This window comes from Copadichromis virginalis, linkage group LG19, assembly GCF_057382275.1.
Source record: "Copadichromis virginalis isolate Kocher_CV1m ecotype Utaka linkage group LG19, C_Virginalis_male_GT1.1, whole genome shotgun sequence".
In the NCBI taxonomy this organism is placed as follows: Eukaryota; Metazoa; Chordata; class Actinopteri; order Cichliformes; family Cichlidae; genus Copadichromis; species Copadichromis virginalis.
The window spans coordinates 6925927-6939484 of record NC_140636.1 but is presented as its reverse complement, the minus strand read 5'-3'; the positions used below and the strand labels follow the sequence as shown (position 1 = coordinate 6939484).

The following is a 13558-nucleotide window of genomic DNA, read 5'->3' as shown; positions in this document are numbered from 1 at the left end:
GAGGTCATCAGAGATCTGCACGCCCAGAAACCTCATGGAGCATACCCTCTCCACACAGTTCCCATGAATGTAAAGTGGGTGTAAAAGGGGGTGTTTTACTGTTATTTCAGCATCAGCATTATCGTTACATCAGAATCATATAACAAGCATTGCATTAAACATTGCTTGAAGCTATTGACATTACATTAACATTTGTATTACAGTGATTGTTATAACCTCAGGTTAATCTTCTATTTACAGGTGTCAGGATAATCATATGATCTTTCATTGCAGGTGTAACCATGATCATTTTTATACATATTGCAGTTTGTTGCTCATTATAGAGTTGTGTTCAAGTTAATAAGGGTTAAAAGCTACAGTCAGCGCGATGTTTGGCTGATCTATAGACTGGAGTGACTTCGAGCACTGAAGGCCGCACGCGCTTACATAACACCGATGTCATGCTTTTCTTTGTGATCTTTTATTCAGTTATATCTTTTGCTAAGTTTTAAGTAGTGGCAGTTGATTAAACGACATTCATTTAATTTTACATACCTGATTCAGAGCATTACACACAGATCAACTTAACAATCTGCAGAACCTTGTAGCTGCAATGTTGTGTCTCCCTAAGGGACAGTTGGCTCCAGGAGATAAGTGGGAGTCAGTGCCTGTCCTCGAGAAGGAGAGCATGTTCCTTTGCTGTGTCGACATGTTCATATTCAAGTGAAGTTCATATTAATACAGGTTTTGTTTCATGGCAATTCTGCGGATGCAGGCTCTGGGCGGAGCCAGGAGTTGAACAGATCTAACATGACAATTAAATTGACTTCATTCCCTGGCACAGGATGACAGACTGGAGCAACGACACTGGATAGGAGAAGGTCTCATACTTTCTAAGATATGAGGTCACTAACCTTTTCTTTTAATTTTCTAGCTCCGTTGATTTGACACATGGGAATGTGTCAAAAGGGGGGGGGGCAAATGTTAGAATTAAAAATGGCTAATTTGTTTTTGATGTCTTTTGTTAAAATGAGTGGTTTTAATAATTTTCAGACACGCCTTGCAAATGTGCTTATAATGAGTTGGCACTCGGTCTTTTGAAGGTCATAAGCTTTGTTCTGCGTGATGGTCCGGACTGATAAAGTGTAGGAAATGCCTTGAGTGCAGAGGGCTAAATGCCAACACGCTTACACATGCATAGGATATGATTAGAAGAAGTCCCTGGGACATTCTGAATATTCTAAACCAATTCTGAATCACCAGAAGGTCAGTAGATAACAACATTAGATTATTAGGGCTAGGAAGAGAGGTGTTTTGGTTTTCTGTCTCTTACAGAGAAAGGAACAGACACCAGACGAGGTCACAAATATACGAGGATCCTTCGCAGCAGAGACAGACACAGTGACTGCCGAGACACCAACTGGGTCCAAGGGTCATGGCGTTTGGGCTTCGATTAGTCACCTCAAAGGATGGATCCCATAAACACAGCAATAACCATGAAGGGGTTGGCGGAAATCCAGGAACACCAGACCAACAAGGTTCGAGAGGCTCATGGTCAAAAGGGGGACACGTTCCTGTTCCTTTTTCTGGGGGATGCACAGGATACACAGGACCCGAGGATACACAGATCGTTGTTTGAAATCAGGGCAGAATAATCCCCTGATCTGTGCAACGACTGAAGGGTTGTCTAACCCCTGAGGTTGAAGAAAGGAGAGCAGAGGATCACCCAACTGGACAACACTGGTAGCTGCAGCAATAAAATAAAGGCTAAAAGCTCCTTGGACAGAGGTTCTAGTCTGAGTACGTCTGAAGGGTATAAGGTAGCACCAAAATAAAGCTGTGGGAGAACTGGGGAGTGTCATCTGTACCTGCTACTGTTGTAATAACAGTTTTTCTTGCATCTGAACTGCGCAAACACAGAGGTCATCTCACATATGGTTCGCCCATCAGGGGGACAAAGGGCCTCAGGAGTGAGAAGAGATGAACTCGGCCACACTGGATTGCAGAGTGTAGGTGAGCTCTTTATTCTAAAGAGCTCATCAGGGGGAGTGTGAGATTAGAATATTATTTTATGCCATGTTATACCCCTAATTAAAGATTGTGAATTATTATGTAGTTTTAGTTTGCATTATTCTCCTGAATTAGAAGAAGGTGATACACTGTTAACCTTTGCTGTATTTTTCACAGTAAAATACCACAAAATGCCCAGTAACTTACCTGAAAACGTTTCTACAGTTAATTACTGTAATTTGCTTTGCATTATGGGTATATTAAGGTTACTTACTGTATTTTTTTAAATTGCGGTAGTAGTTATACCTACCATTTCCAGATTTTCCTCCAACCTATGCCATTTGTCAGTATGATACCAGTGAAAGTATTATGGTTTTGACTTTTTAGGGGACTTGCCTGTGTGTAAGGTTCAATAATTCTGATCATCTAATCTGCTGCATGCAGTTGTATGCACATGCACAGCTGCTGCAAATGTGTGCTTGCCACTGCGTTGCCATAGAGATCAATTCAAGTGACAGCTGCTCCTGGGGAGAGGGAAAAGAATGCAGAAAGGCCTCCTTGTAGGGAAATTTTATAAAGCAAGGTTCTCCAAATCTCTCCCAAAATTCTGTGTTTTCTTAATTGACTTCCATTCATATGTAAAGACTATAAGGTTAACTACAAATAAAAAAAGCAGAATTCACATTGCTGCATCTCCATCACTTATCTCTGATTAACCCTGAACAACATTCACACTTCCTTTTGTTAATTTTTTTACTTGCCACTATTCTGTTGTTGGATTTCACTTAGGTTGTTGCTGCTGTCTGTTTTTGTGTAATTTTGTACTCGTGACAAGTAGTGAATAAAGTTATTTTAAAAAGACGCAGAAAGGCGAACTTCATTCAGTGGAGAATATTGTAATAATTTGGCGGAGGCTTCTCAGTCGAGCAGTAACTGAATTGCTCATTTACTGAACATGCAACATGTACAGAACTCTTCTGGGAACTAGTCAACCCAACTTAGTGAAACACACACTGAATGCATGCTGGCCCCGCCCACCCACCTACCTCTACCACCTACCTCTACCAACCACCACTCCATATCCTGACTGACATGACCTGTGATCCAGTGATTGACAGGAGAGGAAAGACAGGCCAACTTTGTTAACTCTTCGTTACGATATGCTCGAGAGGACAAAAGATTTTGCACCTCGTTATTGTTGGACCTCTGTGTGGAAACTGCAAACGGGACGTCATAAGGTAATACAAAGGACTCTCCTACCTAACATACTCGTTTATTAATTTTTAAGAGCATATATATTTTTTGTGTGTGGGGGGGAGGGGGGGCTTAAAATCGGTGTTAGCTTGGCCGAAATAGCTCATTAGCTGAATTATTCTGGAAAAGATGGGTTGTGTGTTTTTTTCCCTTTTATTTACTTATGTAAATATATTTTTCAAGGGTTAAATAAATGCAACATTAAATTAACAATTGTCTCTCTGTCTTTTCCCGCCCAGTGTGGTGCATTGCAAGCCAGAGACTTCAGTGGAACAAGGAGATTGAACATCTGCTACTTGAGTGCACAGTGCAAAGCTGAACCACAACCAGATCGCCACAGCAGCCATCCTTCTTCTGATGAAGTACTTCCAAGAAAAAGAGGACTCAATCTTCATCTTGGCTGACGTAATTATATTTAAAATTTTACACATGAACTCTCAATACTGTCAACATAAACAAAGGAAAAATATTTCAATGATTTTGGGTATCATCATTCAAATCAGTTCCTTTTGTGTTTTAAAGGCTTTTTCCACCAAGATGTCTGTTGAGAGAGAGATGACCTTACCCATCACACCAAGGGTAATAGCGCTTGGTAAGTAAATAGTTTCAATCCTCTTGTAATATTTTTGTAAAAAATCTATGTAATTATTGTGGTATTTGTACCCACAACAACTTACTTAACAGGGGTTTGTCTGTTTTATATTGTATAAAAATAGAATACACACAGTTTGCTGCTGTTTCTCTTATTATTTATTATACACAATGACCAACAGGAAAAAACAGCCTAACATTTCAGCACAGGCCAAAATGCCAAAACATTAGGCAGTTTTTTCCTGTAATTGATCATAATTTTCATTACATAATAAATAATAAGAGAAATAGCAGCAAACCGTGTGGATTCTATTTTTGTACAGTGTGAGGCCTGCTATCCAGCATTCTTGTGGAAACCTTATTTGTAAGGGTGAGCACATTGTCTTATTGGACTCTTGTCTGTTTTTAGGGAATAATTTCATGTCTGCAAGCCGCTGGATGATCAGTTTGGAGGGCAAGGCATTTTATGAGCCTGAGCAGATGCATGACTTTGCCAGCACCCTTGCTGTATTCTTTACGTCATACTACGTTTTCAACCTTGAGTATCAGGAGTCAGCGTCCATCACACTGGAGATGATACAGAGGTAAATACTTTACACCATTAAAGCTTACACCATTTAAGAATGAAATATATGTGATAGCTTGACTTAGAGCTGGGCGATAGAACGATAACGATATGTATCGCGATATAACTTTTACTCGATAGAGAAATTAAACTATCGCGATAGACCTCGCCGCTCTTGTCCTCTTAAAAAAAAAAAAAAAGGTCAGCCAATCCAAATTAAGTAGCGCAGAGCCGAACCAATCACAGCCGCAGCGTCGGAGAGATTGTCGAACGGAAGAGCCAAAGAAGTTCCGTAGTGTGAAGGTATTTCGGCTATTTCAAGTCTGACAAAAACAGAGCAGCGTGCACTGTAAATTGTGCCGAAAGCAAGTCTGGAAATACAATAAACTGGTGCATGCGTCACACTGTGCGCCACGTTATTGTTTCGGTGAAATGAATTTCTACAATACTGTTACTGTTAATTCTACTCTCTGCAGTGTTTAAATGCTTACATATACACACAGTTACTGTCCCTCCACACATACGACTCGGTTCTGCTTCTATGCCCCAGCTTTGTTTACTTTTTCCCACCGAGGCTTCTAGACTTCTGATTGGCCAACATTTCTGCACGGTTAGGAATCTAGCTCCACCTGCTGCTTTGGCATGTTCATAGCAGCGTTTTCCTTCATTTCTGCCTTTATGTGTGGACGGGATTATTTTTTAAAACGAAAACGGAAAATCTCCGTTTTCAAAAATACCCGTGTACGTGTGGACGTAGCCTCAGTCTCTGACTGGAAGCGCTAATTCGTCATTCTGCTTTTGTCAGACTAAAGTAACTGTTAAAACTGTTTGAAAAGCTCAGCTATACAACAAGGAGAGATTGAGAATTTCCTTTTAGTTCTCAGTTTATTTGATATTGACAAAAGTTAGTTTTGTCTGTTCTTCTGTAAAACAAACTAAGATTTATTTTTAGAATTAATATTTTGTTTCTAAGTGGAATTGACAATTTAGTCTGTTTTGTTTGTTCTATTTTGAAACTTAAACGCTTTAGCGGCTGCCTTTTGTGTAGTTTGCAATATTTGCCTTTATTTAGCTGAAAAAGTCTCATGTTCCTTAAGTACATCTACCCTGTTGAACTTATTATGGGAAATAAATATTTAAATAAAAACAAGCTGCTGATTATTTCACATTTTACTTGTGAGCAACGGCACATTTAAATCTTACAAATATAGTTATTTGGCTTATATCGTGATAGATATCGTTATCGCCTGAAATGAAAAAAACATATCGTGATATGAAAAAATCTTATATCGCCCAACTCTAGCTTGACTACAGTTGCAGAAACATATAGGTGATTGCTGTAATGTATGTTTTAATTTTGAAATTAAAGCAGCCTTTTTTCCGTTAAAAGGTTCTTTGTGAGGATCAATCCAGACATGGGAACAAAATGCCCTGCAAAACTTGGTACAAGCCGCAAGACAGGTCGTGTCGTAAAGAGGAAGGTTACAAGCATCAGCCCTTGGATCACCACCTTCCTCCAGCGGCTCTCTGAGTTTGAATGGAGGACTTCCAACTAGGTAAGAATACAGAGATGATAATATCTTTTACATAGCTGATAATTATATACATACTGTACACACATCCATACAACAGTATGAATGATCTCAGACAGATGTGAACAAGTGAATAACCTGAGCAAACATGAATATTGATGATGTGTCTTTGACAGGTGGTGATAAAGACTACGCTGAACCCGACCATCCTGGTAACGGAAATCTAAATCCCATGTCACATTCTATTTCCTGGGACCCACTGATAATTATTACATTTTGTAAATGATTTTTGTTTTACAATTGTAATAGTTTATTTAATGTTCATGCTGGTGGGTTTGTCCTGTTTTTAGTGGAATGAAAAACTGTTTTCCTTAAAAAAATCAGACACAGAAAGGTGAAGGACTGTGTAGTTTTCATGTACGCTTCTATTTATTTTGGTTATTGACATTGTTTTTATTCAGTTGAAAAATGTTTTTCTTGTTAAAAAAAATATCAACAATAAATGTTGGTTTAATTCACTATTCTGAGACTACTTTATTGAATTATATTGTTTTTTGTAAATGTTCTTATATTGAATATGAATGTTAATATTATTTTATATGCTGTAAAACACAATTACAGTCTAAACAAATTATACTGTACACAATTACAGTGTTATACCATAAAGCACATTTGCAGTACAGTGATACTATAAAACTTAATCACGGTAAGTCTTTCTAACTGTAAACCACGTTTACAGTAAAACTGTTATACTGTAATATATGTTTACAGTAAAGTGGTTGAACTGTAAAACATCACAACAGTAAAGATACTGTAGATCAGTAATTACAGTAACTTACTGGCAATAGTGTTGCCAGTAAGTTAATGTAAAAATACAATAAAATGTCTAACAGTGTAACTATTGCATCTGTTAAACTGATTTGCATTACATTAGACTGCTGATTTATTGTGAATGAATGATATTGTTTTATGATGCATTATACTGCTGAGTTATAAGAAATACTGTTCGCAGAAAGTCATCGCCTTATTTGTCTGATTAGAAGAGAACAGAATATACTGGAGTTTTCTGCCCCATCTCAGCAGGAGCAGATAAACAGGGAGCCAAGGTCGTAGCTTAGGCGCCGTGTGAGAGAAAGCATGTGAATGTTTAGGCTTTTATGATTAGGTGGGGGCCACTAGAGGCTATAAGAGTTTGATCAATGCTCCACCATTTTGAGATCTAATGCTGTCTGCGTACGGTGTCCATCTCCCACGCGTGTGATCATTGAAATCATCGTTTGACTCAACCCGGTGGTTATTTTGGTTTTTCCCCTGCCAGTGGCGGACTCCCTCAGACATCGGTGCGTTGGTGGTGGTTCTTTGTGTCTGGGGGTGGGCGTCCAGGTACACACCGGCTCACTCCTTGGCGGCCGCTTATCGGGGCCTGGAGCCTGGGGCTCGCTCGGGCCAATTCAGAGGTGGGGTGCCCCCAGCCTCTCGGCCTGGGGCTCGGTCACTCAGGCACAGCTGGCTGCCGGCGGAGCTCACGGGCGCGTCACTGCAACCCCCCCTGGCTTCTGCTCCGCGGCTGCTGAGTGAGCTCTCATCTGGGGCTCTCCTCAGCTCTTTCTGGGACAGTGGCGCGGCTGCCCCTCTGTTGGTCTTCCTTGGTCTCTTGTGTTCTGTGGGCCTCTGGATGTCTGGAGTTTTGATCTCCTCCATACCTGCTTCATGCCCTGGAGGACGGGGCTGTGGCCCCCCCACACCCTCTAGCAGATCATTACATGAAGGAACCTTTTAAAAAACAAAAAACAAACGCGTCCATGCTCACAGGTGTACACACGGGTGATCACACCCACAAACTACACCCTTTTTGGCTCCTACCTCAAAGCACACTGTGTTCTGTTGATCTTATGTGCTGCACAATAATGTTTAATATTTAGTATTTACTGTCATATTCCCATATATCATTGTGATGTTGTTTATTCTATTACTCTTGTTCTCTTCTGCTTGTTTTCTTTTTTCTTTCTCAACAGGTGATCCAGGTGATCGATAAATGCATTTTTTTTTTTTTTTTTTAAAGAGAGAAAGGGAAAAAAAAAGCTTGGGGAAGGTTACTGGGACAAAGTAATTGACAAAATTCATACCTTAGCCTCATGTGCAAGACTCTCTCTTATTCAGTTTAAGACTGTATACAGATTACACTTCTCAAGATCTAGACTATCTAAAATATACCCCGGCATTCCTGACCTGTGATTTAACTCATATGTTTTTTGCCTGGCCGACACTTCAGTTATACTGGACTATTTTTTTTGAAGTGCTTTCTCATGGTTTGAGCGTTACGCTCAAACCATGCCCATTAGTTGCCATTTTTGGTGTTTCTGAAGATGCCAGCCTAAACCTTAGTTGTAAGCAGCTGGATGTTATCGCTTTCACTTCACTGCTGGCACACCGTAGAATTTTGCTGTCTTGGAAAGCTCCTCACCCTCCAGCCCGATCATGTTGGCTGGAAGATGTTATGTTCTTTTTAAAAATGGAGAAAATAAAATTCAGACTCAGAGGAAATGTTAAGTTCTCACGGTCGAGTCTGGCATTAATATTTGACATCGTTTGTTTTTTTCCCTTTTTCCTTTTTTTTTCTTTATTTTTATTTTATTTGTTTTATTGTTATCATCCAAATTTTAATGGGCTAATCTGTATTGAGATATGTCTTTGTATTGGTTGGTACTTGCTTTATTGGGCCTGATATGTCAACTTACATGTAAAAACTCTATAAATAAAGAGGAAAAAAAACTTGGCCAGTTTCCTTTCCATGGGCACAGAGAGTCTCCAATCCAGTGTTTTTAATCCCAGCAGAGCCACACAAATCCTAATTAAAATGAGTCCTCCCCCCAACATCCTTGGATTATTTTAAAAGCAAAACCAGGCCAGGTTAAAAATCCATTCCCTTAAAATGTGCACACTTCATCCTGGAGTCTCAGAGGCTTCCCTGCTGCACCAGTGTCCTACTAAAAAAACAACAACCCCCCTTCCCGTTTCCTCTCCCCTTTATAGAGAAGGGCTTCAATCCTTCCCAATCAGCTGCTCCCTGTACTCGACTCCAAATAACTGGCAGCTGGACTAGAGTAGAATCTCCACTCCCACCTCACACCAAACACACACAAAAACACCAAAGCATGCAATTAATACAAAAAAACTAAAGTAATGCCAACCCAAAAGTTTAGTGGGGGATTCTCTCCATTCTTTTCCACCATGCTATACTCCGCAACAGTTGATTTGTTTTGTGTGTCAGTGAGGGCACTAATGAATTCACAAAGGCACTTTGTAGTGTGCAGGTAGAAACCCAGCGGAGTGATACACCTCCTGCTGTCAGGCCTGCATGTTTATCCCTGTGCTGTTCTCCTGTCTTGTGGTGGACAAATTTTTATTTTTTTTTACTGGCACACATAATTTGTGGGGCATCTTATTGCAAAACCTGATTGTTCTCTCGTGTTAGTTTTAGTAATATTTTTAAATAGTTGTGGCCAAATGTGTTTACAAATTGTGTTTACAAAATGTGTGCATAAGTTTTCAAAATGTACAATTTATTTATTTATTTATTTATTTATTTATTTATTTATTTAGCATTTTAAGTTATAAAAATAATTTAGTCAACATGTCTGTGGTTTTTGCAGTAAAAAAAACAAACTTCTAGGATTTTAAGTTCTTTGTGTGATTTCATATCAGTTGTGTTAACACAGTATGTCAATGAAAAAACAACTAAATTCAAACACGTGAGGTTGAGCTGAAAATAATGATACTGTGCCGGACCACCAGGTGGCTCCACTCACACTTGAAGGGAAGTGTTGGGGTGGAGATTTTGGCGCTCACTATATGTGAAGTTCTGAGAGTCAGTTAATAAAGTTGGAGTGAAACACTGAGACCTCTCCTGTCGTTATTACATACCTCCACATTGGTGACCCCTGTAGCGAACATGCTAAGGCTCGACGACGAAGCCAGCTCCGGCCTGGAAGCATCGGCTGCCGCCGGACTTTCACCTCCGCCAATGGCTGCGTTTGCTGTGGTGCTTAAATTGCCGGATTTTTGGCTTCACGATCCTCCTTCATGGTTCGTGCACATTCGTGCTCAGTTTGCTCTTCGTGGAGTTTCAGCCGACGATACTAAATACCACCATGTGGTGGCCTCACTTGACCCGCCGTCAACCCGCCGCGTGATGACTCTCCTCCGGGACCCCCCAGCCCAAGGCAAGTACGCCGCCCTCAAGGCGCTGCTGCTGCGGCGTTACTCCCTCTCTGATGCTGAGCGAGCCGAGAAACTCCTTTCCCTCGCGGGCCTGGGCGACGGCACCGCCCTCGAGCTCATGGAGAGCATGCTGTCCTTGCTGGGCGCGGAGGACGGAGGATTTCTCTTCACCTACCTCTTTCTTCGACAGCTGCCGGCTCCAGTGCGCGCTGGCCTTGCCAACTCCCCGCTATTGGCCATGAAGGATTACCGCTCCCTTGCGGAAGAGGCGGATCGCATCCTCCTGGCTACCAGGACTTTCGGCGTCCAGGCGATTGTTCAGGACTCACCAGCGTTTTCCCCCGCCCCCTCACCGATGCTCCAGGGGCCCTCTGACTCGTCCACGGTGGCCGGAATCGCTGCACGGCGGCACCGCGGAAAGGGGCTTTGTTTTAATCACCAGCGTTTTGGAGCGAAGGCACGGCGCTGTCTCCCGCCTTGCAGTTTCCAGACCCAGGGAAATGGGCATGTCAGCGCTCTGTAGCAGCCGCGACCGCTGGCAACAAGGAAAGGCTGCTTTTCTTTGAGGACTCACGCTCGGGGAGGCGTTTCCTGGTGGACTCCGGCTCACAGAAGAGCCTTCTTCCCCCGGCTGGCTCGGACAGGCTAGCTAAGGGCTGCGGGCCATTGCTAACAGCGGCTAATGGCTCTCCCATCAAAACCTTCGGTGAAAGGTTGGTGACTGTTTGCTTTCACGACCGTGACTTTCAGTGGAACTTTGTTGTTGCTGCTAGCTCTGTGCCTATAATAGGCGCTGATTTTCTTTGTGCTCACGGACTGCTGGTTGATGTTGCTAACAGACGTTTAATTGATGCTGTGTCATTTTCCTCATTACCCTGTTTGACTCGGGGTGCTCAGCCTGTGGTGCATGCTAACTCAGTAGATTCGGGTGACGTTTTTCAGTGTTTGCTTTCTGAGTTTCCCTCACTCTCTGTCCCCACTTTCTCGAGCACGGTGACGAAGCATGGGGTGGAGCATTACATAACTACAGTAGGGCCCCCGGTGTTCGCGCGCGCGCGCCGCCTCGACCCTGCCAAACTGGCTGTCGCTCGGGAAGAATTTGCCACCATGGAGCGTCTGGGCATTGTGCAGCGTTCGAACAGTGCCTGGGCTTCTCCGTTACACATGGTGCCTAAATCTGATGGTCGGTGGCGACCTTGTGGGGATTTCCGTCGTCGTAATAATGTCACAGAGAACGATCATTATCCCATTCCCCACATCCAAGATTTTTCCGCCCATCTTGCGGGGACTTCGGTTTTTTCGAAGATCGATTTGGTACGGGGATATCACCAGGTTCCCGTGCGCGCGGAGGATGTCCCCAAAACCGCCGTGATTACACCTTTCGGCCTTTTCGAGTTTCTGCGCATGCCGTTTGGCCTGAAAGGTGCCGCCCAAACCTTCCAGTGGTTGATGGACTCGGTCTTGCGCGGGCTGCCCTTTGTTTTTGTATATCTTGATGATATACTGGTGGCCAGCAGCTCGAAGGAGCAGCACATGTTCCATCTGCGGCAGGTTTTTCAGCGTTTGGCGGAGCATGGACTGATTATTAATCCGTCTAAATGCCAGTTTGGGTTGCCCGTTCTCAATTTTCTTGGGCACCGTATTTCCGCCGAGGGCGCGGTTCCGTTGCCTGACAAAGTCCGAGCTGTTTCGGAATTTCCGCGTCCCACGACTGTTAAGGCACTGCAGGAATTTTTGGGGATGGTGAATTTTTACAACCGTTTTCTCCCCAGAGCGGCACATCTGCTGAAGCCCCTTTATGGGGCGTTAAAAGGTAAGAAAGCTAATGACTCCGTTGACTGGTTTCCGGAAAGCATCCAAGTGTTTTCTGATGCTAAGTCAGTGTTAGCTAATGCTGCCCTTCTGGCCCACCCATCCCCCTCAGCGCCGATTGCGTTGACCACCGATGCATCGGACATAGCGGTGGGTGCGGTGCTGGAACAGCGAATCTCGGGTGTCTGGCAACCGCTCGCCTTTTTCAGCCGTACGCTACGTGACAGCGAACGCAATTACAGCGTTTTTGACAGGGAGCTACTGGCGCTCCACCTGGCGACTCGTCATTTCCGTTTTTTTCTCGAGGGTCGTCACTTTACCGCATACGTGGACCACAAACCCTTGACGTTTGCCATGTCCAAGGTTTCTGATCCATGGAGTGCACGCCAGCAGCGCCAGTTGGCAGCCATTTCTGAGTTTACCACGCACATTCGGCACGTGGCTGGTAAATCCAATCATGTGGATGACTGTTTGTCCCGTGCGCTGGTTTCTCCCGTCTTTCTCGGCATAGACTACTCCGCCATGGCTGCCGATCAGAGCGGTGACCCGGACATCCTCACGCTTAAATCCACCCAGACGGGCCTCATACTAGAGGACAGACCCGTGCAGGACGGTGGCCCCCTCCTCGTCTGTGACGTTTCCACCGGCTGCCCTCGCCCAGTGGTTCCCGCTTCCTGGCGTCGTCAAGTTTTTGACTCGGTACATGCGCTCTCTCATCCAGGGGTCCGGGCCTCTGTTAAACTGGTCAGCTCTAAATTTGTTTGGCCAGGCCTTCGCAAATCTGTTAAGGAATGGGCGTTGGCGTGCATTCCCTGCCAGCGTGCGAAGGTTCATAAACACACCAAGGCGCCCCTGGAGCCGTTCTTCATACCCGGCAAACGTTTCGATCATGTGCATGTCGATCTGGTGGGTCCTCTGCCACAGTCACAAGGTTTTACGCACCTTTTGACTGTTGTTGAGCGGACCACCAGGTGGCCGGAGGCGGTCCCCCTGGCGTCCGCTACCGCAGCAGTGGTGGCCAAGGCGTTTTTGTCAAGCTGGGTCTCGCGTTTCGGCCCACCCGCGGACATTACGTCAGACAGAGGCTTCCAGTTCATTTCCGAGCTTTGGTCAGCCATGGCTGATGGACTGGGGGCTAAAGTCCACCGCACAACTGCATACAACCCGCAAGCTAATGGGATGTGTGAACGGTTCCCACGGTCGCTTAAGGCTGCTTTTCGCGCCTCCTTAAAGGATGGCAATTGGGTTGACCGCCTCCCGTGGGTTTTGCTTGGGCTGCGCTCTGCGGTTAAGGAGGATCTCAGCGCTTCCCCAGCTGAGCTAGTGTTTGGTCAGCCCCTCTGCGTGCCTGGAGAATTCTTGTCCAAAAATCCTCCTCCCTGCTTCGATCCATCGGTGCTATCTCTCAACCCGCTTTTGCACTCGCTTCGGGTTCCTGGTCTGGTGCACCATTGCGTGCCTGACACCTTTGTTCCAAAGACTTTAGAGACTGCTAAGTTTGTTTTTGTCAGGCACGATGCCCACAGGACACCGCTGCGGCCGCTGTATGACGGCCCATTCAGGGTTAATGAACCGGGCCAGAAACATTTTGTTT

The 13558-nt window shown here is 44.1% G+C and overlaps 1 protein-coding gene across 1 annotated transcript; it reads left to right on the top strand.

Annotated features, from left to right (window-relative positions):
* The first annotated feature begins 3356 nt into the window (after positions 1–3356).
* LOC146685438 (uncharacterized) lies at positions 3357–6450 on the top strand. The gene is made up of 5 exons (XM_085441783.1): positions 3357–3648; positions 3766–3835; positions 4244–4418; positions 5790–5955; positions 6108–6450. The coding sequence occupies exons 1-4, from the start codon at positions 3601–3603 to the stop codon at positions 5953–5955; spliced, it is 459 nt and encodes a 152-aa protein (XP_085297909.1). The 5' UTR covers positions 3357–3600; the 3' UTR covers positions 6108–6450.
* Positions 6451–13558: the final 7108 nt, after the last annotated feature.

Coding starts and splice junctions, on each gene's coding strand:
- LOC146685438 (XM_085441783.1), top strand. CDS start 3,601: ATGAAGTACTTCCAAGAAAAAGAGGACTCAATCTTCATCTTGGCTGAC. Junction 3,836..4,243: donor ACCAAGGGTAATAGCGCTTG/GTAAGTAAATAG, acceptor GTCTGTTTTTAG/GGAATAATTTCATGTCTGCA. Junction 4,419..5,789: donor ACACTGGAGATGATACAGAG/GTAAATACTTTA, acceptor TTCCGTTAAAAG/GTTCTTTGTGAGGATCAATC.